Source organism: Neomonachus schauinslandi, chromosome 5, assembly GCF_002201575.2.
Source record: "Neomonachus schauinslandi chromosome 5, ASM220157v2, whole genome shotgun sequence".
In the NCBI taxonomy this organism is placed as follows: domain Eukaryota; kingdom Metazoa; phylum Chordata; class Mammalia; order Carnivora; family Phocidae; genus Neomonachus; species Neomonachus schauinslandi.
In genome coordinates this window covers 168,031,773-168,059,768 of record NC_058407.1, presented here as the reverse complement: position 1 = coordinate 168,059,768, position 27,996 = coordinate 168,031,773, and the positions used below count along the sequence as shown (strand labels likewise).

The window sequence follows — 27,996 nt, the reverse complement described above, 5'->3', positions numbered from 1 at the left end:
GCCGCCGCTGCCGCTCGCGAGAGAGACGGAAAGCTGTGATGGCGAGTTCGGCTGCCTCCTCCGTGCGACCGCCGAGGCCCAAGAAAGAACCACAAGCGCTCGTCATCCCCAAAAATGCGGCAGAAGAGCAGAAGCTCAAGCTGGAGCGGCTCATGAAGAACCCGGTGAGACGAGGCGCTGGTTCGACGGCTCCTCCCAGCGCCCTTCCGTTCCAGCGCTTCTGGGGACCCGCGAGCCCACCTCCCCTGCCTCCACACTTAGGAACTCAGTACCCGAACCCCAGGGTCAGCCCTTAGGAAGGAGTAGGCTACCTCGGAGATAGTGAGCTTCCCCTGGCCTTATGTGGGAGCCCCGGCGGGATGAGGGCGCTGTGGAGCGGTTTCCCGTGCTCTCAGACACTTCTAGTTTAACTTTCTGTGAACTGAAGCGTTCACAGAATCTGTGGGTCGGCACAAGGGTTTATTTTCTTCTAAACAGCACCGATTGTTAGAGGGGCATTGGCCGACATACCTGGGGCAGGTCACTCTCCCGTCAGGGTCTCGGTCCCTTAAGTCATAAAAATAATTGGATGAGGTCTCTTCTAACACCTTTGGCTAGAAAGGGTTGACTCCGGATGTCGTAGAGTTAAGGTTAGAGGTTTCCGGCCATAAATGGTGACTTACGTTTCAGAATTCTGCTTTGGAAAGTTAGGTGTAGCCCTGGCAAGGCTAGGGGCTGTGATAGACCCCAAAGTATATGGGATGAAGTAAATCTAAAGCAGGGAAGAAAATCAGTTTTAGCTCCAAGGAGCAAAGCAGCCTTATTTCACCCATCCAGTTAAAACGCTTTGGTTTTAAGAGATGTGAATTTGTCAGCAGGTTTGTACTTAAAGATGCTTCTGTGTTTAAATGTTGCAGGACAAAGCAGTTCCAATTCCAGAAAAAATGAGCGAATGGGCACCTCGGCCTCCCCCAGAATTTGTTCGAGATGTAATGGGTAATGGCTTTTGTGTATGTGTGTCAGTGAATACAATTTTTGAAGTGTAGATATAAAAACCCTGCAGTTAGTATTTGTTAATTAGATCTCTAACAGGAAAAAAAAAGTTTACTGGTTCAGTAATTTTGTACTTACAAAGAAGGGGTGTTGTTGCTTATAGCTTGGCACTAGAGAATTTTCTTCTGCATTGTTTTAAATAATGTGTTGTATTGGTTTTTTTCTAACTGGAAATAGTTTTATTTTGGGGTTGTAAATTAACGTACTAATTATAAAGAAGAATAAATAACAGAGGTATGAAAAATTTTGAACCCCCATAATTCCACCATTCCCCTTGTAACATTTTTTTTTTTTAAGATTGGATTTATTTATTTGAGAGAGAGCGTGCCCATGAGCGAGTGAGCACAGCAGGGAGAAGGAGAGAGAGAATCCCAAGCAGACTCCCCACTGAGCACGGAGCTCGATCTCAGGAGCCTGAGATCATGACCTGATCCTAAATCAAGAGTCGGGTGCTCAATCCAACGGAGCCACCCGGGTGCCCCCCACTTGTAACATTCTGATATAGCCTTTCAAACTCCTATAGTCAAAACCACTCAGGTTTAAGAAAAAATGATTTTATAAAAATGTGGTTGTTCAACACATACTACTTAGTAAACTTTTTTTTTTTTAAACTTAATATACATGGACATCTTTTCAGCTCAGTAGAAATTTAGCATGTCAAATGTGAAATCAACTGGCAGGGGAGGGAAAGGTCTTAAGCTATCTTCTGGGTTCCTGGTCTCTCAACCACAGTTTGTTCCTCCTCTTACTATGTTAGAGTGGAATTTTTAGTGACTTCGCATTCAGCATTCATGCAATAATTATTTAATGATGACTATGCTATGCAAGTCACTGTGCCAGGTTCTGGAGTACAATGGGGAATGGTCCATTCCATTACTTCAGTTTCTTTTTTTTGGTCCCTTTTGATTAAGGGTAGCCTGTTTGGTAACTGGATTTCATTAAGAACTCTGGACTCTCCTGACTATAGGTTCAAGCGCTGGGGCTGGCAGTGGAGAGTTCCATGTCTACAGGCATCTGCGCCGGAGAGAGTACCAGCGACAGGACTACATGGATGCGATGGCTGAGAAGGTCAGTGAGCAAAGAGGCTGGCCGAGCCCTTGGGTTTGGGCAATGTGCACTTAGGACTTTTAGGAAAAAGCATTTAAAGAAGAGGAAATAACACCTGGTTCTTGGCCTATGTGAAGCTGCGTTCTAAAGTCAGCATGGGAAACAGACATCAAATCCAGGTTATTTCTTGGTCGGACTCTGCACATCAAGATGCTCCCACTAGTACATGAATGAGAGAAGGGAGACTTCCATGTGTGTAGAAGGGACAGCAGAGTCCCCTCTCACCTCCAGGCCATTTGCCTTGAAATGGAACAGAAAGCAGGATCTCCCACATCAGTTATTGGGTTATTATTTCTAACGGTTCTCTTTTTGGCTGAATTCCTGGTTAAATTCCACGTAGCTGTGTGTTTGGTGTGAATAGTAGTGTGCTTTCATGTGTCTGCTTTGAGTGTTCTAGTTAGAGGTTGGCATTTCTTCATGACAGGTATAAATAATAAAGAATTGGGAATAGCCTTAGAAAGCGTATTATGAGAACTTTTTTTTTTTTAAGAATTTTATTTATTTATTTGACAGACACACCAAGAGAGGGAACACAAGCAGGGGTGTGGGAGAGGGAGAAGCAGGCTTCCTGCTGAGCAGAGAGCCCGATGCGGTGCTCGATCCCAGGACTCTGGGATCATGACCTGAGCCGAAAGCAGACGCTTAATGACTAGGCCACCCAGGCGCCCCAGATTTTATTTATTTGACAGAGAGACAGCGAGAGAGGGAAGACAAGCAGAGGGAGTGGGAGTGGGAGAGGGAGAAGCAGGCTTCCTGCCGAGCAGGGAGCCCGATGTGGGGCTCGATCCCAGGACCCTGGGATTATGACCTGAGCTGAAAGCAGACGCGTAACAACTGAGCCACCCAGGCGCCCCAGTATTTTTTTTTTTTTAAAGATTTTATTTATTAATTTGACAGAGATACAGCGAGAGAGGGAACACAAGCAGGGGGAGTGGGAGAGGGAGAAGCAGGCTTCCCGCAGAGCGAGGAGCCCGATGCGGGGCTTGATCCCAGGACCCTGGGATCATGACCTGAGAGGCGCCGCAGTATTATGAGAACTATTAAGCTTTTTATTACCTGACTAGAAGACCCAAAAACCTCTCGTTGTTCTTAAAAAATACTCTTTGGACATTTATTTTTCAAATAGAATTTTGGACTTATTTTACCCACACCAAAAATCTTGTTTTTTGTTTTGTTTTGTTTTGTTTTACTAGAATTGAGTTGAATCCGTAACTTAAATTGAATGAGAATGGATGTTATAGTGTTTAGTCATCCTCTCTGGAAATGTTGTCTTTTTTTTTCCTGCATCTCTCAATGATTTATAGAGATTCGGTATATATCTCACATGTGTTCAAAGATTTTGGTTTTTTTATTGCAGTGGTGCTAGGTGCTCCTTTATATTTTACTACTGGCTATTAGTAAAAATCAGGGAAAAAATACATTTTTGTGCTTCTATATTTTCCCACCTGACTATTAATAAAAATCAGGGGCACCTGGGTGGCTCAGCCGGTTAAGCATTTGCCTTTGGCTCAGGTCGTGATCCCAGAGACCTGAAATCGAGCCCCGCATTGGGCTCCCTGCTCACTGGGAGCCTGCTTCTCCCTCTCCCTCTGCAGCTCCCCACACTCATTCTCTCTCCCTGTCAAAGTAAATAAAATCTTAAAAAAAAAAAAAAAAGAACAGAAAAGCCACAGATATTATTTGGCTAATTCTTTGTGATTTTCCAAATCTGATTTCTCTTCCTGACATGCATGAGAGATTGCCCCTTGTTCCTAATCTTACAGCATGCACTGGAAAAGACCTTTTCCTCAGTCTAACCATGATGCCTGTTATTTCATTGAATACATCTGTGCGTTTTAGAGAGCTTCACATACTTTACAATGATAATTTGTTTGCTTTTTATAAAGGAGGAAACCACTTTATCCAATAACATTTGATTTTCCAGTAATTTGATTTAAAAAAGACTCACTATAGAATTTCCTCCTATATAAGGGAATTAAATGTTTTTAAAAATTAAAAAATCATTCATTAGAATACTATTTAGCAATAAAAAGGAAGAAACTAATGGTACATCCGACAACATGGATGATTCTTAAAACATGCTGAGTGAAAGAAGCCTCACATAAAAGAGAGCATATCGTATGATTCCATTTATAATGAAGTTCTACAAGAGCAGGACTAATCTGTGTTAAACGTATATGTGTATCAGAACAATAATTGTCTCTGGGAGTTGGATAGGAAGAGGTATGAGAGAACTTTCTGGTATGATCAAATTATACACAAGATTTGAGCGTTTGTTGTATGTGTTACCTTAAGTGGAAAAAAATGGAAAAACTTAACAAATATTAAACTCTAGTTAATGCTGTGCATGGTTAAATCTGTAGAAGTGAAACGTTCTGGTATCTTGAAATGTGTTAAAAAAAATAAGATGGATTGATGGACGGATAGGGATATAGATAGGTGGACAGACATGATCAAGCAAGTAGCAAAATGTCAATTGTAGGATCTTGGTGGTGGGTACATGGACTGTATAATTCCTTCAACTTTTCTTTTTTTCTTTTTTTTTTTTAAAGATTTTATTTATTATTTGACAGAGAGAATGAGAGAGAGAGAGCACATGAGAGGGGGGAGGGTCAGAGGGAGAAGCAGACTCCCCGCCAAGCAGGGAGCCCAATGCGGGACTCGATCCAGGGACTCCGGGATCATGACCTGAGCCATGACTGCGAAGGCAGTCGCTCAACCGACTGAACCACCCAGGCACCCTCCTTCAACTTTTCTATGTTTGAAATTTTCCAACATAAAACACAAGGGAAAATATTTTTTTTTTAAATATGTATTTTTTTTTTTTTTAAGATTTTATTTATTTGAGAGAGAATGAGAGAGAGCACATGAGAGGGGGGAGGGTCAGAGGGAGAAGCAGACTCCCTGCCGAGCAGGGAGCCCGATGCGGGACTCGATCCCGGGACTCCAGGATCATGACCCGAGCCGAAGGCAGTCGCTTAACCAACTGAGCCACCCAGGCGCCCAAGGGAAAATATTAAAGAGATAGACATGATACAGGAGAAAATACGTAAAAGTAAAAATTCACCGGAATGGCCAAAATTGAGTTTGAAAAATATCTTTATGATTTGGAAACAGAATGGAATCGTTGCTGTGGTGGTTTTCACCTGGCGTATGCTTGTCCTGCAGCCTGTCTTGGCCCCCAGCTGTTGGTGTTTCTTCTCCAGCTACTGCCATCCTTCACTTGTGACATTTTCAGTTCTGGTGGAGAGTTTCTGGTGGCTTGTCACACAGCTATACCTGTTAACCATGGTGGGGTTTCCACTGTCAAGAATAAAGAAAACTACGTAAAAACTATCAGAAGCACTTTTAAAATTTCTAAACTACTTTAGAGGGAAGGAAATAGAGCAGGCAGTTGGCTTAGCTACCATCAGTTAGTCTGAACCTTTTATATATTGATTAAAGACCCAGAGAAAATACAGAAAAATGTTTCACAAACCTTGAGTCCCCAGAGACACCCAGGTTCTTATTTCACACGGTGAAGGTTTTTATTTCACACGGCGAAAGACAGGCTCTGAGGTTAGAAGAAACAAAGAGGCAAGAGTGTCCTCACCTTTCACAGTGACTAACAGGATGTCATCGCTGAAAGAGCGCATGGTGCTCCTCAACAACTTGTGTGGCAAGTTCTCAGCCCGCAGGGGGCAGCTGCTCCAGCAGCAGAGTGAGACGGGTATGGCTCAGCTTCTAAACAGATCATGTGCTTTTAGCTTTAAGTCGTTACTTTCTCTTTCTTTCAGATTTTACTTATTAGAGTGAGAGTGCACATGATCTGGAGCTGGGGCAGGGAGAGGGAGAAGCAGGCTCCCCGCTGAGCAGGGAGCCTGAGGGGGGTGTCCAATCCCAGGACCCTGAGATCATGACCTGAGCCGAAGGCAGACACTTACTTGAGCTACCCAGATGCCCCTCAAGTCGTTTACTTTTTTTTTTTTTTTTTAAGATTTTATTTATTTATTTGACAGAGAGAGAGAGAGTGAGAGCAGGAACACAAGCAGCGGGAGTGGGAGAGGGAGAAGCAGGCTTCCCGCCAAGCAGGGAGCCCGATGCAGGGCTTGATCCCAGGATACTGGGATCATGACCTGAGCCGAAGGTAGACGCCCAATGACTGAGCCACCAGGTGCCCCAAGTTGTTTACTTTCGACTTGTCCTCTAATCAGCTGATTTTCTTGAAAGGAGACCTTTTTTTTTTTAAGTTTATTTCTTTAGTAATCTCTACACCCAACGTGGGTCTGGAACTTCACCCTGAGATAAGAGTCGCATGCTCTTCCAACTGAGCCAGCCAGGTACCCCAACGCCATTTTTATTTCATGATTTTTGCTCTCAGAGTTTCCATGCTACTGTAAGCAGATCCACACGGCCCTGGCAGTGCTGTTGAAGCCACATTGTCCTCTGCAGGCTCCTTACTTACCCTGTTGACCTTTCTGGCTACGACTAGGAGAAAGGGATGGCACTTTATAGCAATTGCATCAATGGTTTACAAGTGCTTTCCTGTAGGTCGTCAAATGTTATTCTTCCTGAAGACTCTGGGAGAGAGGAATTAATCTTTTTCCTGTTTTACTGGTGAGAAAACAGAGGCTTAGAGACAGGGAGCTGCTAGGAAGGACCAATATAAGGGATGGGTCTGTGTGTATGTGTGCACACTCACATGTGCCTCTATACACGTGTGTGTGCCTAGTGGTGGTGATGGCAGTGGGTGTGAATGCTGCTGTGGAATCAGTCATTATAACCGTCATCAGTTAGGACCTGAAAATCCCACAGTTCCAGCTCTGGCCGTTCATCTGATGAGCTCAGGTCACTGTAAGGTGAAAATGCACTCCTGTGCATGTCCTCTACTCTCAGTTCTCTGCTACTCTTCTAACACTTCTGGTCACCAAATGTGTGGGGATTACCCCCACACCAGGCAGTTCTGGGACACCAGCTGAGTGTCCCACAGTTTAACTCAGTTTTGATGCTGTTCACCTGGTGATAACATTGGATGCCACAGGTTCAGGGCTCAGTCCCACGAGACTGCCTCCCCGCCCCTGACCACCTCAATGGCCAATCCCAGGCCCAGGTTGTCACTTGGGCTTCTGAGTGACTGGCTGTGAGTTCGAGGTTTCCCATGACTCTCTCCTCAGGCTCAGTTAATTTGCTTACAGGGGCTCACAGAACTCAGGAACAGCCAGGTGGAAGAAGGGGACACAGAGCTTCATCCCCTCCCAGCACCTCCACATGTTCACCAACTCAGAAGCCATCTGAACCCCATCTTTTTGGGATTTTTTTTTTTTTTTTAAGATTTTATTTATTTGAGAGAGAGAGCACAGAGGGAGAGTGAGAGGGAGAAGCAGACTCCCTGCTGAGCAGGGAGCCAGACGTGGTTCTCGATCCCAGGACCCTGGGATTATGACCTGAGCTGAAGGCAGACATTTAACCCACTGAGCCACCCAGGTGCCCCTCTTTTTGGGATTTTGGGGGCGTCACTACAAACTGATTAAATCACTGGCCATTGGTAATTTGTTCAACCTGCAGCCCCATTTCCCTCCCTGGAGCATAGGCGGTGGGACTGAAAGTTACCCTGATGATCAGTCCTCTTCCTTAGGGGCTTTCTGAAGTCACTCATTAACATAAACTCCTGTGGTTGAAAGGGGCTTGTTATGAAAAAGACACCACTTCACCTTTACTTCTGGAGCTATTTCAGGAACCAGGAACATAATTAAATATTATAATAATAAAAGATGCCTTGGGGCACCTGTGTGGCTTAGTCAGTTGAGCGGCTGCCTTCGGCTCAGGTCACGATCCCAGGCTTCTGGGATCGAGCCCCACATCGGGCTCCCTGCTTGGCGGGGAGCCTGCATCTCTCTCTCCTGCTCCCCCTGCTGTGCGCGCGCATGTGCTCTCTCTCTCTGTCAAGTAAGTAAAATCTTTAAAATAAAAGATGCCTCTGTGGCTCTTGTATAGGAAATTTACAAGAGTTTTAGGGCCTCTGTGCCAGAAATAGTGGGTGAAGATCAAATACAGTTGACTTGAACAAACAAGGTGATTGGGGCACCAAGCCCCCTACCATGTAGTAAAAAAATCTGCATAAAGCTTTTGACTCCCCTAAAACTTCTAATATCCTACTATGGACCAGAAGCCTTACTGATGATAAGAACAGTCGATTAACACATATTTTGTATACATATTATATACTGTATTCTTATGATAAAGTAAGCTGGAGAAAAAAGAATGTTAAGAAAATCATAAGGAAGAGAAAAGACATTTACAGTAGTGTCCTGTATATCAAAAAAGATCCACGTGTAGGTGAACCTGTACCCTGCAAACCTGTGTTCAAAGGTTAGCTGTGTAGATTTCTTACTATAAATGACAATAGCGCACTAGCCAAGGCCCTGGCTATGTAACCAGTAGTTGTGCCCCTTCTCATGCTCTCATGCTTCATTGTGCAGTCGTGGTATCTTACTGAACTGAAGAAGTAACAGTCGCCATCAGAAACCCATATATTGATTCCCGCCCCACCTGTTGGGCAACCTCTTCCAGTTAAAGTGGCCCTGGAGACCTCAATGTGCCTCCAGCACCCTCAGTGGTGTGACTTCTAGAGCTCTCCTGCACGGCTCAGGGTGTGTCTAAATGATGTCTTTTTTCACAGCAAAAATTGGATGCAGAGTTTCAGAAGAGATTGGAGAGGAATAAAACTGCTGCAGAGGAGCAGACAGCAAAACGGCGGAAAAAGCGGTGAGGGCTTTGTGGCTTCTCATAACCAATGAAATTTAAAGGCAGGAAATGTGAGAGCAGGTGACTGAATAGTCCTTTTGGTCAGAAGTTCAGTGTATGACCTGTCGAGGTCTTGGGTGTTACCCAGTAGAGGGATGGCCTTTCTTCCAGTATCTGAGGAGAGATTAAGTCACTTACTGCTGATGCTTCCCCCACCCACCCGTTACAGATTGTCCACAGCTCAGGTCAGCGCTTGGGTGATCAGGTAGATTTCTAGGTCTCCTCCACTTCTGTATTTTAACATCAAGTTTTAACTATGCTGTGAGCCAACTTTCTTTAGCTTCTTCCTTAAATTAGGGTGTGTGATCTCCCTCAGTGACATTACGTCAGTATGTAGACTGGGTATGTGTGTGTGTGTTTTAATAAATGCTCCCTCGCCCTTTAGAGAGCTAAGCAGGATTCTAAAAACGGTCCCTAATTCTTAGTCTGTTTCTGGCAATCTGTTAATTTATTGGGATAGTCATCTTTCGTTTGCTTTCTGATATGCTTGGTAAATTTAGTTAAAGAGCACGTCTGTATGCTACAACTTGATTACATCTTTTTTTCTAGCTACTTTGCATTTTTTTCTTTTACCATGTTTCAGTTTCTGCATGTGGAATTAAATAAGAAACAAAGCTGTAACATTTCACATGGAAATGCTGCCCAGTCTTCACCAGCTTCAGAAATCTCACCTTTGCTGATGCTGCAATAAACTATTGTAATTCAAGAAAATAAATTAAAATAAATAAATAAAAATAGTCCCTAAATATCTTAGAGTGAAAAACATCTCCAGTATTCCTGAGATTGCTTTAATCACCTCAGGACTCCCCAGGATTTCATTTTGATTCAAGAAGAAAATAGCTTGATAATGCTGATGGTGTTGGAGTAGCAAAATCACGAGAAAGTATTTCTTCCCTTTCATTATTATAGCGTTTGTGTGATTATAAGGGCTTTAAACATTCTGTAAGTAGATATTTATTTTCTAAAATATACAGTAAGGTAGTGAAGGAATTAATGTATTTTATATTTATAGCCAGAAGTTAAAAGAGAAGAAATTATTGGCAAAGAAGATGAAACTTGAACAGAAGAAACAAAAAGAAGGTGAGTGGAACTTACTTTTCTTGGTTGTGATCTTTCTCAGTGTTGATCACCACGGCTGACCTGTCAAGAATGAGATTTAGAGTTTGGAGCTGGTTGGCTGGCCACTGAAGAAATGAGAACTTATTTCTATTAGTTAGGACTTGTTTAATTGCAAGTGTCAGGAAGTGAAGTGAAGGAAAGATACTGGCTTACATTAAGTCAGGACAGACCTCCCTTCAGGGATGGCTAGTAAAGGAGCTCAATGATGTTACTGGCATTCTTTGTCTCCCTCTGTCCCCTGGCTCCTTGTCCTCAGGCAGGTACATGTCCTCCCTGTGGTTGTGGGGCACCTGGGTGGCTCAGTCGGTTAAGCATCTGTCTTTGGCTCAGGTCATGATCTCAGGGTCCTGGGATCCAGCCCTGAGTCGGGCTCCCTGCTCAGCAGGGAGTCTGCTTCTCCCTCTGCCCCTCCCCCTGGTTCGTGCTCATGCTCTCTTTCTCTCCCTCTAGCTTGCTCTCTCTCAAATAAATAAATAAAATCTTTTTTTTTTTTTTTTAAAGGAAAGACTGAGGGGATATCTCTAGCAAAAGTGTTTTTGTGTCTTTTTGGCTCTGATTGCGTCACTTGGCAAGTCACTTAAGAACGCTTTGGGCTTCGGGCGTCTGGGTGGCTCAGTCGGTTAAGGGTCTGCCTTTGGCTCAGGTCATGATCCCAGGGTCCTGGGATTGAGCTCCACATCGGGCTCCCTGATCAGTGGGGAACCTCCCTCTCCCTGCCACTCCTCCTGCTTATGCTCTCTGTCAAATAAAATCTTTAAAAGAAAAAAAGGAATGCTTTGGGCTCTAAGAAACAGAAAACTCAACTAGTAGTAGTTAAACAAAGAGGAGGTCATTTCTCTCACATAACAAGAAATTTGGTGGTCGGTGGCAGCCTGATGTGGTTCAGCAGCTCAGTAGTGTCAGGCCCAGTATCCTGACAGTTCTCTTGGCCTTTATTTTGTGGGCATGAGATGGCTGCTGCAGCTCCTGGCATCATACCTATGTTCAAGGAAGAAAGAAAGGGGAAAGAAGTGGTACTTGTCTTTTTTTTTTTCTTTTTTTAACAGAAGAGCAAAAGATCCCCCAAAGTGCCCAACAGATGTCATTTTATATTTCATTGGTTAATACTGGGTGACTTTGCCATCCCTTGCTGCTATTAAGCTAGATGAATAGAAAACAGAATTGTTGTGACTATCTTTTTAACCTGTCAGGATTCATCCCTGGGAGCTGGGTACATTGCCACCCTAGACTGAGATGAGATTTTGTTAACAAGGAGGAATAGGGGCTGAGTCATGTATCACCATCCCGTAGTGCTACCAGTCCTGTCCACCTCTGAACCCATCACACAGCCAGAGGTACCAGCCACTCCCCTAAGAGCCCCTGAGCTGAGAGGGAAAGAGAGGTGTCCAATGGAAAGGACCAAGGATGCTAAGAGACCAAACACATGACAGCAGCAGACCACATTACCGAATTGATGGCTCTTCCCTGATTGACCAGCCATGGCTCCTGGTTGGACAGTTTTGATTTTGGTCTTCAGATAAAGTCAGACTTTCACTGATACACTAAATATGATTGGTCCCTTCCAGAATCGATTTCCTTCTAAGTTGTAAATATGCTGTGTGACATTCTATGTATGGCATAGTTTTAGGCTATTTTTTATCATTTCTTAGAATAATTTATTTTACAACACTAAAATGTGATTGTTAGGACCTCATCCATCAAATAAACCACCTCATTACTTTCCCAGCCCTCTTCTCCCTCCCTACATGCAGGGGAACCCAGAAGTACTTGGTCTAGGCTTTTCTGTGGCATCATTTCCCCTCTGTCTGAAGAACTTTTTTTAGTCACTCAGAAGAGGTCCGCTGGCTATAATTTTCTTAGCTTTTCTTCATATGAGGCTGTCTTCATACCACCTTTGTTCCTGACAGACATTCTCACTAGATCTAAAATTCTAAGTTTTTTCTTAGCACTTTAGAAATGCCATTCCACTTTGTCTGGCCTCCACGGTTTCTGATGAAAATTTTGTAATCATTCAAATTGTTCTATCATTGTTTTTTTCTGGCTACTTTTAAGATTTCTGTCTTTAGATGTCAGCAATTTGATTATGACGTGTCTACACGTGGATTTCCTTGGGTTTTTCCTGTTTGGAGTTCATGGAGCTGCTCGAGTCTGTAGGCTATATATGTCTTTTGTCGAATTTGGAAATTTTTTTTTCAATCATTTTTGTTTCTGTTCTTCCTGTTGGATAATTCTACAGATCTGCTTTCAAGCTGTCTCTTTCCTGTGCCCTTTCTACTCTGCTATTGATCCTACCCAGTGAATTTTTTATCTCAATTACTGTGGTTTTTTTCAGAAAAGTTCTAAAATTTTGACTTTTTTAATGTTTTATTTATTGAAGAGAGAGAGAGTGAGACTGCACAAACTGGGCCGGGGGCAGGGAGCCTTACACAGCCCGATCTCAGGACCCTGAGATCATGACCTGAGCTGAAACCAAGAGTCAGACGCTTACCCGACTGAGCCACCCAGGCCACCCCCTGGGCATTTTGAGTATTATATCATGAGACTTTGGTCTTGGTGGTATTTGTTTTAGTAGGCAGTCAGCCTGGCTGTGTTGCAGAACATGGGTTCTCCCTAGCCTCCTGCAGGTTGTGGTTCTAGTGTCAGTTCGGTTTTCCACGTTTTGCCGTGCTCTCCAGGTGTGTCCTGCATGCACTGCGCTGTGGCCAGGCAGGGTTTAGTTCTTTGCGTTCGGGTCTCAGAGTGTTTGGTATGATGATTCGGGCCACATCCATGCTTGCGCTGTCAGGCTGAGCCCGGAAGTTCATAAATGACTTACGATGTCTTTTCTAATCTCCTTTTTCTCCATGAGCTCTCCTGTACTTTCTGGTTTCCTGGGACTCCCCTTCTCAGACCTCTAGCCAGAAAACTGAGCTTTAGTTACACTCTGGCACACGCTGCCTTCAGCTGCACCTGCCTCCAGGGCCGCGCAGTGGGAGGACAGAGAAGAAAAGCAGCAGGGCTTACCTGGCCATCTTAGGACCACAGCTCCTCCAGTCAGCAAGAAGGGCTCCCCTCTTCTGAAGTGTTTGTGCCCGCAAGCCCCCATTGCCACCACAGGTGCTGTGGCCACGGTGACTCCGGCAGGATTGCCTGGGAGCTAGGGTGTGAGAGAATGGAGAAAAAAGAAGAAACACCACAACTTCCCTTACTCTCAGCATTGGGAGTCCTTTTCTTACCCCTTCAAACCAGAACCGGAGGGTTTCTCGTGGAGTTCCGTCTGTCCCCGGGCTCCACTTCTGCATATCAGATCGTCCCGACTCCAGGCTGGGGGTACCGAGGGGGGAAAAGACCTCAGGAGTTCAGAGCTGTTCCAGTGGCACTTTGTATGCTGGTCTTTTCCCCAGTCTGCTTGCTTCTCAAGAGTCCATCATTCTGTCCAGGTCCTGTATTCAGTGGAGAGAGTCAAATGTGCTTGCTCTGTCTTACCTAGAACCCTCTGTTTTTGTTTTTTTAAGATTTTATTTATTTATTTGACAGAGACACAGCGAGAGAGGGAACACAAGAGGGGGGTGGTGGGAGAGGGAGAAGCAGGCTTCCCACAGAGCAGGGAGCCCGATGCGGGGCTCGATCCCAGGACCCTGGGATCATGACCTGAACCGAAGGCAGACACTTAATGACTGAGCCACCCAGGCGCCCCTTTTTGTTTTGTTTTTAAATCTAAACACAGGACTGCAGCTCTTTTGCATTTCAACCTGGTGCTATTGACTCTGTTGATTCAGGTTCCAAAATCCTTTTCTGATTCTGAAATTCACCATGTTACCATGTCTTTCTGGGGCTGTCATGGGCAGAGTTGATAAACGTAACTCCTTTGTCATTAATGAAAATGTTGAGCCAGACTGGGCCAGGGCCAGAGCCCAAGCCCTCTAGGGAGAGCTCTGTGTAGGCTGGCAGGGACCTGTTCACTAAAACCCTTAGGGTGGAGTTAATTCTTCAGCTAAGAATCAGCCAGACTCCCTCTTCTTTCCTTACTCACAGACGTGTCATAAGAAATTAAGAGGTAATTTGAGGTTATGGAGTGAGTGCAGTAGACGTAAGTTCTAGGCTTAGCTCTCCCTCCAGCTCACCCTGACCTCAAGCATCTGGCTTCTCTTATTCGAGCAGATTTCTTTTTTAGCTTATAACTGATAAGCTCTTTCTAGATCTAAAATTCTGCAGTTTGATAACTTAACCAAACATCTTGCTGTAGTTAAGATACACCATATTTGGGGGGCATTCCCTGAGCAGTGAGTCTAAAAAAACTCTTCCACAACAGGAAACTGAGTGAGGTTAGTTTGCTCTGAATTTGTACTTAATGAACCTATATTGGGTCTTTGGGGTCACATTTTAACTTTTTAGTAATGGGTTCTATAATCGAAGGAGACCAGTGGCACCATCACAGAGTTGGGGCCTCTCGAATCCTCCTCCTCTAACCTCTTAGACATAGGTGCGCGGACCATGCTGTTTTCTGGCACCTTTCTTTAATTTGCCCGAGGCTATAAAGTGTATCTGAGATCAGAGCGCAGGCTTTAGTATTCTCTGGGAGCTTACATCCAGGCCTCCAGCTTTTTTACGTGGCCTTGTGCCCTCTCACTGCTCCCACCCCTTACCCCTCCCCATGTCTTGATCTTCAGTTCTGTCAAAAAGATGATGTTTGGGGCGCCTGGGTGGCTCAGATGGTTGGGCGTCTGCCTTCGGCTCAGGTCATGATCCCAGGGTCCTGGGATCGAGCCCCGCATCGGGCTCCCTGCTCAGCGGGGAGCCTGCTTCTCCCTCTGCCCCCTCTCTCTCTTTCTCTCTCTCTCTGTCTCTTACGAATAAATAAATAAATAAATCTTTAAAAAAAAAAAAAAAGATGATGTTTGCACACCTTGGTAACACGGTGTTTTCTCACACTAAGGTTGTGATTTTGCTCTCTGGATCCTGCAGTCAGTTTCCAGGTTGCAGCTGTCATTTTTCCCAACTTGAATAGAGCAGACTAGAAATTGTCAGAGTGCGTCACACCTCTGGATACAGTGATTTGTGAAATTTTCTTTCAGTTTATGTGTCGGCTGTGGGCTGCCGTCCAACAAATTTGAAAATTGTTGTTGTAGTATATGGGCCCTGCTCTTAGGCTTAATTGTGAGGTTAGCACCTGGGCAGACTAAACAGTGATTAGTAAAACTACATGGCCAGGTACACCTTGTACCAGTGAGCAGGATAGATGGTGCTGGTCGTGAAGGTGATGTGTGTGTCTTCTCTGTTTCCTTCCTCGTTTTTCACTTTGTCAAAGAGAAAATAGATTTTTTTGCTATCTGGTTGAAATGAAGAGAAACTTAGTGTGGTGATACTGAGTTGGGCCACAAGGTGGCTTCAGCGCACCGCTGGGTTCTTGAGGAAAAGGGCGGAAAATCGCTCCAGCTTTTGAGGCCCTTCTAAAAAGTGATGAGGAACAGCTGACTAGGCGTTCCGTTCTATTGTTGGAGAGGAAATATCCCTGTTTGTTGTCCACACTGGTCCAGTAATTCAGTGAAGACGCCCAGTAGTGTAGTCTGAATGACACCATGGGATGGCTTTAAGCCAATGTGGTGGATTATTTTGAAGCCTTGAACTCCCCAAACCAGTGTTACTTATCCTAACAGGTCTGCCTACCAAAGAAACCTGGAGCAGTTTCTCATGCTCAGCGCTATCAGCATTTTGGGCTGAAGAATTCTTTGTTGTGAGGGGCTGTGTCCTGTTCACGGTGGGATTTTTAACTCTGCCCACTAGATGCCAGTGGTGCCCACCATCCCCTGGTTATTGACAGTCAAAAATGTCTCCAGACTTTGCCAAATGTTCTTGGCGGGGGTGGGGGGGGACACACGACAAAATTGCCCCAATTAAGACTCCTGTCTCAACTGGTATCTGGTGTTCAGAAGGTACTCAAAATAATGGTTTAGATTGAACTTTTGTTTCAGTGCCAAAATTCTTATTACATATGCTCTGTTGGAAAACTGTCCATATCCTTTGTGCCTCTTGAGAATAAAGATAATAGGGGCGCCTGAGTGGCTCAGTCGGTTTAAGTGGCTGCCTTTGGCTCAGGTCATGATCCCAAGGGCCTGGGATCAAGCCTCACATCGGCCCCCACACCCCTGACTCCTGTTCAGCAGGGAGTCTGCTTCTCCCTCTGCCCTTCCCCCTCCCCCTCTTTGTGCTCCCTCTCCCTCTGTCTCTAAATAAATAAAATCTTTTAAAAAAGAGAGAAAGATAATATATGATCACTCTAGAAGTTTTTGGAATATGCATAAAAGAATAAAGTCAAAAATTTAAGTTATCTCTAAAAACAGTAATTTTAACACTTTGATGACAATTCTTTTATTTCAGTTTTTAAATATATATCACATAAGCCTTTTTGTAAATACTGTATTTATAGTTCTAATTTTATCATATAACATTGTCTCATAAATATTTTCCCATGTCCTTACAATTCCATAGTACAAAGAAGGATTTTTTCCTAGTCTGTTCTTTCATCTGTTTTCTTTAAAAGTTAATATCTGTTTTAGGGCACCTGGCTGACTCAGTCAGAAGAGCATGTGACTCTTGATCTCGAGATCATGAGTTCAAGCCCCATGTTGGTGTAGAGATTATGAAAACAAGTAAACTTTAAAAAGTAAATAAATAAGTTAATATCAGTTTCACTTACACTCAGTTGCATTTACCTGGTATTCCTAAAATACGTGAATAAAATCTCAGATTCCTGGATTTTAAAATATTGTATAAACAATAGTGTAACAGTAGTGGAAACAACTCATATATTATCCTAATAAATCCCCTTTCTTTCTGTCCATTTGCTTTGTCTCTCCCTGCATGTGCATGTCATTTGTGTAGTGTACGAACAGGTTTCCGTTTTGCTTATTTAATACTGTAAGCATTTCCAGTCCTTCGTAATTTGTTCAGTGACTGATGATATCCGGCAGTTGTCCTGCTGCGATACACCTCTTTCCCTTTCGTTAGATATTAGATTGATTTGTTTTTGTCTTCCTTCAGAAGACACTGCTTAGTGAATATTATGTACCTACCTCCCTTCCCCCTTTATGGTTTATTTCCTTAAGACAGATTTCTAGTAGTGGGAATTACTAGATCACAGAGTATAAAAAGATTTCATGGCTCTTGAAATACATTTCTTTCCAGAGGAGTTGTACCAGTTATTACTGCCATCGACAATGTGTAAGTGTCCACTTCCACCTCTCCTTGCCAGCACTGGCTTTTAAAAATTAATCCTCCATGTGGATAAGAATATGACTTCAAAAGCATTCAGGGTCTCATTGGGGATTTAGTAAAAACTGTACAAAGATCCAGATCCGGCAGGACCCAGGGTAGCAGCCTCCACTCTCTTCCCAGCCCAGCCCCCTCTTCTCCCACCTTTGTACAACCTCCAAAGTTCTTTTTAAAACAGAGATTAGACAGTCCTTTGTTCTTTTGCTTATTGTTAAAAAAATAAAATTCATCCAAGTAAATTTAAGGATCTAATTGGTTTTATTAAGCAATTCATGAGTCTGACAGCATCCCATCTAGCAAGTAGAGAGATGCCCCCAGGAGGTGTAAAGAAGGAAGGTTTTTATTGGAAGGAGGGTGGGGCAAGAAGTTATAAGCAAAAGAAAAGAAAGGATTGTTTCAGGCCAGGAAATCTTTTTGGGGGAAAAGGGAAGGGCAGGGTTTTTATCAAGCATATGACCTCTCTAGTGTTGATCACGAAATTTCAGGTCAACTGTTAAAAAGTCACATTCTTGGGGCGCCTGGGTGGCTCAGTCGTTAAGCGTCTGCCTTCAGGTCAGGTCATGATCCCAGGGTCCTGGGATCGAGCCCCACATCGGGCTCCCTGCTCCATGGGAAGCCTGCTTCTCCCTCTCCCACTCCCCCTGCTTGTGTTCCCTCTCTTGCTGTGTCTCTCTCTGTCAAATAAATAAAATCTTAAAAAAAAAAAGTCACATTCCTGGGATAGATTGAAACTATAAGTCTTGGTTTGCTGTTGGGGATGGGGGCAAATGACTCAATTTTTGACTTGTTTTTTCTTTTTTAACTTTATATAATAAGAGGGGCACCTGGTTGGCTCAGTTGGTGGAGCATGCGACTCTTGATCCCAGGGTTGTGAGTTCAAGCCCTACGTTGGGGGTGCAGTTTACTTTAAAGAAAATTATATAATAAGAGCTAACGTTTATTGAACATTTATTACGTACACACAGCTGTAAGTGCTTTGCAGATATTAATATTATCCTCCCAGTGGCCCTGAGAGGTAGGTAGGCAGTGGTTTTATTCCCATTTTAGAGTTGAGGGACTGTAGGCACCAAACAGAGCTAGAGGGAGGGAGTGATGGGGCACGACTGGAACCCAGGTAATGTGTCTCCACTGTCCAGTGCACCTATCCACAGGGTGACCCTGCTTGGAATCTAGTCAGCAGCTCTTGCATTCCCGGTTCCCTTTCCAGTCTCTCCACCAGTTTGGTCTGGCTGCTCTCTTCCACGGGTTCTCTGCCCCCCGCCAGGTGTACACCTCTGTTCTTCCACCTTGCTTCGCATGCTCAGGGCTCTGTGCTCTTTCCTTTTTCATGCTACCTGACTCCCTATCTGCCTGAAGAGCTTCTAGTCATCCTGTACCTTCCTCTTGCAATGTTTTCTCTCTTTGTAAAACCTTTCCTACCCTCCCTCCCCAACCTAACCATTCTAGGCTTTCCCTCCACCTTGCTCCCAGAGCTCTGCACTCACCTACTTGGTTTAGAGAATCTGCTAAATCACATAACACAGTTATCTCTTGAAGGACCCAAGGGCAGGCTGATCCAAGATAGGCCACGTTGGCATGAACATTATTTTTGAGTTTGTTAACCTTAAAAATAAGAATTGCCAGTTATTTTACCAGCAAAAAGGGGGTTATTCAGGAATAAAAGAATTGCAGTTTTGGACAAACAAGCCATGGCCAAACCTCAGGCAAGTCTAGAGAACAAAGGAGAGGTAGTGCTTTTTTTTTTTTTTTTAGATTTTATTTATTTGTTTGTTTGTTTGTGTGTGAGAGAGAAAGAGAGCAAGCACGAGCAGGGGTGGGGGTAGGGAAAGGGAGAAGCAGACTCCCTGCTGAGCAATGAACCCAGGTGTGAGGCTCAGTCCTAGAACCCTGGGATCATGACCTGAGCTGAAGGCAGACACTTAACCAACTGAGCCACCCAGGTGCCCTGAGGTAATGCTTTTTTAAGGAGAAAAGGGGTAAGTTGGGAAGGCTGTTATAAACTAAAAGTTCAGTGGAGTAAACTGGGAATTCAAAGTATGGTGGCTTCTCATTGGCTAAGCTTTTGGGGTGGGTACATGGAAAGCATTTCTTTCTCCACCTGGGGTAGTAGAGTAGTATCCACATAAAAGATGGAGTCCATTTCTTCTTGTTGGATCTGCAGCTGATGGTGAGGGGTAGAGTGCCAACACCCCTCAACTCTATTTTTGGTAAGGTTTCCTGTTACTAATTTTCACGAGTTAGAAGCAGTCAAAACCCAGCAGATTCAGGAAAAGCTCTTATACCTCCCCCTCAACTGCCTGCTGTACCAGGAAGAGAGCTATTAATAGAGATTCCTCTTTTTTTTTTAAAGATTCCATTCATCCATTTGAGAGAGAGAGAATGAGAGAGAGCACATGAGAGTGGGGAGGGTCAGAGGGAGAAGCAGACTCCCTGCCGAGCAGGGAGCCCGATGCTGGACTCGATCCCGGGACTCCAGGATCATGACCTGAGCTGAAGGCAGTCGCCTAACCAACTGAGCCACCCAGGCGCCCAATAGAGATTCCTCTTTACCTAAGAAATTATCTGCACAATAGGGCAACCTTTGTTTTCCAAACATCTTGTTACCTTCCTGCTAATGGTCTTCCGCCTCTTTGTATCCTCAGACTCCTACCCCTCTCCTATGCTCAGGATGTCACTTAAGCCTTCCTATTGCCTGTTTTTGGAATTTTGTGTCTGTCTGGATTCCCCATACATAAAAAACTAAATTTGACTTTCTTCTATTACTGTCTCATGTCAGTTTGATTCTTAGTCCAGCTAGAAGGACCTGAAAGGGCATAGGAAATTCTTCTTCCCCAACACTATTCAGCTGTAAAATCCCAATTCCATGAGTGTAAGGCAGTGTCTTTTTTTTTTTTTAATAAAAAACTTTTAGAATGGTTTTAGATTTACAGGAAAAGTCCAGAGATAGTATAGTTCAAAGGATTCCCATATCCAGCTTCCCCTTTTATTAACATCTGAAGTTAACCGTTTTATCACAATTAATGAACCAGTATTGATAGATGTATTAGCTGAACTCTCTGCTTTATTCAGATTTCCTTAGTTTTTACCTAATGCCTTTTTCTTGTTCCAGAATCCCATCCAGGATATCACATTACATTTAATCACCATGTAACCTTAGGCTTCTGTTAGCTGTGATAGTTTCTCAGACTTGCTTGTTTTGATGCCTTTGAGGGTTTGGAGGGTTGGGTGTCCTGTAGAATATCCCTCAATTGGGATTTGTCTGATATTTTTCTCCTGATTAGACTAGAGTTATTTATTTGGGGGAGGAAGGCCACACAGATAAAGTTCCATTCTTAATCACATTATATCAAGTCTCTGTGCTGTCAGGATGACTTGCACTGTTGATGTTTTGACCTTGATCACCTGGTTGAGGCCGTGCCTGTCAGGACTGTCTACTGTAAATTCACTCCTTTTGTCCCCCTTCCCATGCTGTACTTTTTGGAAAGAAGGCACTGCATGCAGCCCACATGTAAAGAGTGAGGAGTTATGTACCCTCTCTGTGAGGGTGGAGTAGCTACATGAATTATTTGAAATCCTTTTACACAGGATTGATCTCTTTTCCCTTATTTATATCAATATGGACTTTTGGACATTTATTTTATACTTCAGGTTGAATCCAGTACCACCTTATTTATTTTGTTACTGATCTTGTTCCAGCTTTGGCCATGGGAGGCTCTTTCCTTTGGATTCTGTGTCCCTTTTACATACTCCCATCATTATTGGATTTGGATTTTTTTTTCTTTTTCTTTTTTTTTAAGCACATCCTTACTTTCTGGCACTATAAGTTATTCTAGACTTACCTTTTATATTTCCTGACCCAGACCCAGAACCAGCCATTTCTCCAAGGAGTCTTGATTTGTTTAGAAACCAAGATCTGGGGGTTAGGCATGTTCTTTGCTGCTGGGGTGTTGTTGTTTGTAGGCCCCCTTAACTGATAGAACAAGGAAATATGCATGTGTACTAACCAGTGTGTGTACGCATATTTATAGATATATCTATATATAATTGTTTGTATTGATTTCTATTATGTTAACCTGAGTTTATACTGATGTCTCCAACTCTGATCCATCACCACATGGATCATTCCAGCCTTCTATCATGAGCCTCCAGCCTCATTCCAGCTTGTTTGCCCATAACCTCCCACTCTGATAATGAGGAACCTGGCCTCTACCCTCCACCGTTCATTTATTTAGTTGTCCAGTTCCAGTGCATGTGGATAGTGGCTTCAGGACTGTTAACCTGTTAACCTGTGCGAAACACTTCATCAGCTAGAGTCCAGTGTTCTGTACAGTTCCTTTGCCTTTGGTCTTACAGACTCCGCTGTTTCCAGAATTGCTTAGGGCAGCACTTTCCCCCACCCCCTTCACGGAAGTTGTTTCATCCGTTTGTTATAGGGTTGAATTCATATGTCACCTTTGCATTCGTCCTGGGATCCTAAATAACTTTTTAAATTTGCATACACTAAGATGTATTCTCTGTGCTATAAGTTTTGACAAATGCATGGCATCCTGTAGCCACTATTACAGTATCCTACGGAATTGTTTCATTGCCTTAAAAAGAATCCTGTGCTTCACCTCCAGCCTCCTCCCACCCACAATCCCTGGCAACCACCCGTCTGTTCACCGTTTTCCATAATGCCATATAGTTGGAGTCCTACAACATGTAGCCTTTTCAGCTGGCTTCTTTCACTTAGAAAAATGCATTTAAGATCCACCCGTGCTTTTGCCTGGCTTTATAGCTCATTCCTTTTTATTGTGGGATGGTATTCCATCGTATGGCTATGCCATGGTTTATTCATCCATTCACCTATTGAAGGACATTTTGGTTGCGTCCTGTTTCTGGTGATGATGAAGAAAGCTGCTGCAAACATCTGTGTGATGACTTTCGTGTGGGTATGTTTTCGGATCAGCTGAGTGTACACCTAGGAGGGTGATTGCCGGGTCCTGTGATAAGAGTGTGTTTTGCTGTGTAAGAAACTGACAGACTAGCTTCCAGAGCAGCTGGACCATCTTGCACTCCCACCAGCAGTAAACGGGAGCTGCTGTCCTCCTCATCCTCACCAGCAAGTGGCAGCGTCAGTTTGTTTCATTTTAGCCAGTCTAGTCTGCGTGTTGTGGTATCTCACTGTTGTTTTAATTTGGGACGGCCTCTTTTTGATTCTTGTGTCCTTGATACTAAACATAGTAGTGATAAACACTTTATTTTTTTATTATGTTGTAAGAATGAGCAAGTGAAATAACTTTGTCAAGTTACCAAAGGATTTGGGTATGCACCAGATTCCTAGACTTCTCTTCCAGAGTAATGCTTCTAGGCCCTGACAACATGTTTCCCACACATAGGCATCTGTTGTATTTGCTATTAGGTGAGGTACCCCATTTCCAAGGGCTTTTCAATCACAGGGGATGATTTGCGCCTTCCTCTTGTAGCCAGCATCTCGGGCATCCAGAACACCCATTGCACAAGCATCCAAGTCAGTGTTTTACTCTTTCTTTAAGATCTGAGTTGAAGATCAAATCCTGTGCACCCATCCTGCTCTGTTCAGACCTCTGCAGGGGTTGGCAGTTCTTAGAGAACCTTGAGGCAGAGTATGACTAAGTTATGGAACAAAGCAAATCATCAGCAGTTTCCACCTTGGAGCCCGAGTTCTAGAGCAGGGCCCCTGGCTGGTATATGGGGAATGGGTTACAAGTGGCAACGACTGTGTTCCCCTTGGCCTTCGGGGTGGAGACTGAGGGCCCAGGCCTTGGACTGGTCACACCGCATGCCATAGAAATAGCATCCTTTTCTGGGAGTGCTGCGCTCAGGGAGCTGGGGGGTACTGCCCTAGCATCCAGGGGCTCAGAGCCAGGTTTTTGATGCATCTCTAGTTTTTCACTCCATCTTTCCATGGCATGCATGGTTTTTCTTTTCTTTTCTTCCTTTTTTTTTTTTTTTTGTATTGTGGTAAAATATACATAACATTTACCATCTTAACCATTTTTAAGTGACAGCTCAGTGGTGTTAAGTGCATTCACACTGTTGTGTAGCCATCACCACCGTCCATCCCCAGAACTTTTCATCTTATAAAATGGAAACTGTACCTGAATAAACACTAACTCCCCCTTCCCCCTACCCCCAGCCCTTAGCAACCACCAGGTTACTTTCTGTCTCTGTGCATTGGAATCATAGGTGTCTTTCTCTCTGTGGCTGGCTTATTTGACTGAACATAATGTCCTCAAGGTTCATCCATGTTGTGGCAGGTGTCAGAATGTCCTTCCCCCTCCCCTTTTTTTTGAGATTTTATTTATTTATTTGACAGACACAGCGAGAGAGGTAACACAAGCAGGGGGAGTGGGAGAGGGAGAAGCAGGCTTCCCGTGGAGGGAGCCCGATGAGCGGCTCCATCCCAGGACCCTGAGATCATGACCTGAGCCAAAGGCAGACGCCCAACAACTTAGCCACCCAGGCGCCCAGAGTCTCCTTCCTTTTTAATGCTGAGTAATATTGCGCTGTGTGCACAGACTACACTTTGCTTATCCGTTCAGTGTGCTCACCTCACCCCCGTCTCTACCTTGTTTTCCTTTTGCCTCAGTTTCCTTGTGCACTTCTGCAGGCATGGTTTGGCAGAGGCCTAGAGAGTCAGTCCATGTCAGAGTCCTGTTTCTTAGTGGTTATGAGACCTTGAGTAACAAGTTACATAACCTCTGTGAACTCCATTCCTTATCTGTAAAATGGATCTGTTAGTAATGGTACTTGTATCTTAGACTTCTCTTGTTAAGTAATCTCCACACCCAACGTGGGGCTTGAACTCACAAACCCGTGATCAAGAGTTGCACACTCCACTGACTGAGCCAGCCAGGCGGCCCTATCTCATAGATTTCTGTTAGAGTGAAACAAGGTGGTATATGGAAAGACTTAGCATGTGCCTGGCACATAAGAGGGTTTTGTTGTTTGTTTTTTTTAAGATTTTATTTATTCATTTGAGAGAGAGCACAAATAGGGGAGAGGGAGAAGCAGACTCCCTGCTGAGCTGGGAGCCCAATTCGGGGCTTGATCCCAGGACCTGGAGATCATGACCTGAGCTGAAGGCAGAGGCTTAACCATCTGAGCCACCCAGGCGCCCCCACATAAGAGGTTTTCTACAAATATTAGTTATTAAAACATGCTTGGGGCGCCTGGCTGGCTCAGTCGGTTGAGTGACTCTTGGTTTTGGCTCAGGTCATGATCTCAGGGTTGTGAGACTGAGTCCCACGTCGGGCTCCCCACTCAGTGCAGAGTCTGCTTGAGATTCTTTCTCTGCCCCTTCCCCTCCTCTAAAATAAATAAACCTGAAAAAATAAAACATGCTCGGTGTTTGTACTTTCGAAACTTCTCATTCCTTTTGGCATGAGGTTGAGAAGGAGGAATATCCTAAAGTAATGAAACTAAATCTGAGAGATGTTTTCCAGCCATTGCCATGAGTGTTCTTTAGTGGCCCACCCTGGGGTGTGAGGGTGATTGTAGACTGTGCTGTGCCCTGGGCACCCCAGGCCCCCCACCTTGAAGCTGTCTGGCCCTGTGACGACAGCAGTAGCAAAGCTCTGGGTCCCTGGGGGTGCTGGAGAGAGTTCCTGCACATCTGCAGGGAGGAGGCCTGTTGGTGGGCCTAGGGAGCCCACGGTGCCTGCAAGGGGCTGGAGGACAGGGCTGCCTCTGTGGGCTCTGGCTCTCCTGTTGCAACTCTCGCCCACTGCCCTGCTCCTAAGGAGAAGGGAGGAGGAGGTGGAGGAGGAGCTGGGAACAAGTTGTCTTTCTGCTCAGCTCTTGGCCAGCTCAGCTGCACTGTGGGTACCGACAGTCATGCTGGGGAAACATTGGAATTCAGAGCTGCATGTAGAGTGTCAACAGAGAAGGTTTCTGGGTCTGTGGGAAGAGCTGGGAAGCTGGCATATTTGTTGTGGGCAGGGCCCTCTGCTACATAGTTTTTGAATCCTTTTGCAAACTGTCGTGAGAGCTTGAGACTTGGGTAGGAGCGTTGTTGGCCTAATGTTAAGTGTTAAAGGGCTGGCTGGGGACATGGCCCTGCCATGGTGACAGTGATACACATGGGGGGGGCAGCATCTAAAAAGCAGTGAGGGGGGCGCCTGGGTGGCTCAGTCAGTTAAGCGTCTGCCTTCAGCTCAGGTCATGATCCCAGGGTCCTGGGATCGAGTCTTGCATTGGGCTCCCTGCTCAGCGGGGAGTCCGCTTCTCTCTGCTGCTGTCCCTAATTGTGTGCTTGCTCTCTTGCTGGCTCTGTCAAATAAATAAATATTTTTAAAAAATAAAATAAAAAGCAGTGAGGCCCAATTGATGGGGTGTTGGGCTCCCTTTATGGATGCTGTTGGACCTTCTTCACAAAGATGAGATTCAGCTGCCAGCAGTGGTAGATCAGTTCTGTGACCCACCCTTTATATCCGAGAGGTGGCACGAGGGACTGATGGACGTGAGGACCTCCTCTGGCTCCTCATGCTGTGTGGGCACAGCTACAGCTGACCCTTAGACAACATGGGTTTGAACTGCGTGGGTCTGCATATATGTGGATTTTTTTTTACAGTACAGCACTGTAAATGTATTTTCCTGATTTTCTTAATAACATTTTCTTCTATCTGGCTTACTTTTTTTCAAGCGTACTTTATTGTAGGAATGCACTATGCAATACATATTACATAGAAAATGTGTTAATGGACTGTTTATGTAATGGGTAAGGCTTCTGGTCAACAGTAGGCTATTAGTAGTTCCATTTTGGGCGAGTCAGGAGTTAAACATGAGGGGGCGCTGAGGTGGCTCAGTTGGTTAAGCATCCAGCTTGATCTCAGCTCAGGTCTTGATCTCAGGATCATGAGTTCATGCCACGCTGGGCATGGAGCCTACTTTAAAATTAAAAAAAAAAAAAAAAATTGGGCGCCTGGGTGGCTCAGTCGTTAAGCGTCTGCCTTCGGCTCAGGTCATAGTCCCAGGGTCCTGGAATCAAGCCCGGCATCGGGCTCCCTGCCCTGCGGGAAGCCTGCTTCTCCCTCTCCCACTCCCCCTGCTTGTGTTCCTGCTCTCTCTCTCTCTGTCAAATAAATTAAAAAATCAAAATAAATAAATAAATAATAAAAAATTAAAAAAAATACAAATTATACGTGGATTTTTGACCGCACAGCGCAGGGAGTTGGTGCCCCTAACCTCTGCACTGTTCATAATCTCTCCTCAGTGCTCCTCCATTTTTAAAGTGTCCCTTGGTTCTCTGGGTGAATTTGTATGTCTCTAATCAGATGTCATGTGATTACAGGATCCAGTCAGTCCCAGGAGCAGCCATCCAGTAGCTCTGAGGAAGCATCTGGAACAGAGGAGGAGGAGGAGCAGCCCAGCTTCATCATGGGGCGATGACAGTGTTTGCTCTGGTGGGCTGTCTGGAGCCTGGCCCGTTCTGTGACCAGGGCCTCAGGAAACCCTCCACACAACCCGAGGGAAAAGGAGGAGGCTCTGTTTCAACTCAGTTCCCCTCCCAGCGCCTTGCTGGAGAGAAGCAAGTGGGAACCCATCCTGACCGTTGATGACCCCGCCTGTGGGCAGGCCTCCATGCCTGTGGGCAGGCCTCCATGCCTGTGGGACAGAGAGGACCGGGTCTTGGACACTTGGGGCACCGCCGAGCAGAGTTCATTCAGGTTCCCACTGATAGCGAACACGTATTACCTTCTGCTCCTGGTGCCTGTTCTTCTGTTTGGACAGTGATGAGTTTGGACTGGTTTCTGTGAAAGAAATGTTTATTTAGTAAAGAACAGAAACACTTTAGGTTTTGTTCAGACCTGTGTAATGTTGTTCCGAAGCTGTAGGGAAGGCTCGGAAGCAATGTGACAGGAGTGGGCCTGTTTCCAGGCTTGCTGAAGGAAATGGCCCTGGCTCTGGGGCCAGCCCGCACTGCATGGTGCAGGACCCCCACTTCCTCCCGCTCGGACAGACTGTACCCCATGATACATGCTGTCGCCCAGCAGCCCCCAGCCCCCAAGTGTGAATTGAGAAGCCCCGAGCATGTGCACAGGGAGATGTGGGGCTCAGCCAGGAAGCCAAGTCATAGGAAGGGCAACTTGGGGTGTGAAGAAAGCTTTCAGAAAAATAAGCAGAGAATCCCAGCTCTTCTGGACCAGAGCAGAGTGTGGGGAGTCCTGGCCCAACCCGAAGGGAGGGAGTGAATTGGCCAAAAGCCGCATTTTAGACCTGCAGTAGGGGATCTGAACCAGGTGCGAGGTGAGCTGGGGCGGTCTCTCTGGCCAGTGGGAGGGACAGAGATGGTTTGAATTGGAGCCTTTGCTCACTTTGGGGGCTATTTATCTCCAGTTCCAAGTTTCTAAGTCCATTTTGTGCCTTTTATGGAGTTTGATAGAATTAAGGAAATAGTGGTTTTGAGCGAAGGGAAACTAAGAAACATTTTACTTGTTTTTCATTTTTGCAGTATGGATTTTCCTGGCCCCCACCCTGAGCCAGGCGACATCTGTGATCACTTCTGTCCTTTAAACAATTCAAGCCACAGGAATTTTTCTTTCCAAGGAAACTGAAATGGAAAATTCAGCCCTAATAAATTAGCACACCCGTGGCTGTACATTTTGGAACCTGTGTTTCTCTCGTCAGGGACTGGCTGGTTAGTTTTGTGTTTATTTTTTGTTCTACTATCTTTGTACTGTT

At 44.8% G+C, this 27,996-nt stretch overlaps 1 protein-coding gene across 4 annotated transcripts; it reads left to right on the top strand.

Moving 5' to 3' along the window:
• On the top strand, window positions 1–27,918 carry PRKRIP1 (PRKR interacting protein 1). 4 transcript variants are annotated; one of them, XR_006540076.1, is made up of 7 exons: window positions 1–164; window positions 897–975; window positions 2,000–2,100; window positions 8,798–8,883; window positions 9,935–10,002; window positions 26,606–27,021; window positions 27,767–27,918. XR_006540076.1 is itself a non-coding variant. In XM_021700488.1 (7 exons), the coding sequence occupies exons 1-6, from the start codon at window positions 39–41 to the stop codon at window positions 26,701–26,703; spliced, it is 558 nt and encodes a 185-aa protein (XP_021556163.1). In that variant the 5' UTR covers window positions 9–38; the 3' UTR covers window positions 26,704–26,717; window positions 27,767–27,918. The 4 variants fall into 4 exon arrangements, 2 of the variants coding, with proteins under 2 accessions (XP_021556163.1, XP_021556161.1); XM_021700488.1 differs by having other exon boundaries at window positions 9–164; window positions 26,606–26,717; XR_002480910.2 differs by having other exon boundaries at window positions 9–164; window positions 26,606–27,561.
• The last annotated feature ends 78 nt before the right edge of the window (window positions 27,919–27,996 follow it).

What these genes read in the sequence shown, in the direction of transcription:
- PRKRIP1 (XM_021700488.1), top strand. Translation starts at nt 39, where the DNA reads ATGGCGAGTTCGGCTGCCTCCTCCGTGCGACCGCCGAGGCCCAAGAAA. An exon ending in ATTTGTTCGAGATGTAATGG is followed by an intron (nt 976 to 1,999) that starts GTAATGGCTTTT and finishes TCCTGACTATAG; the next exon opens with GTTCAAGCGCTGGGGCTGGC. An exon ending in TGGATGCGATGGCTGAGAAG is followed by an intron (nt 2,101 to 8,797) that starts GTCAGTGAGCAA and finishes CTTTTTTCACAG; the next exon opens with CAAAAATTGGATGCAGAGTT.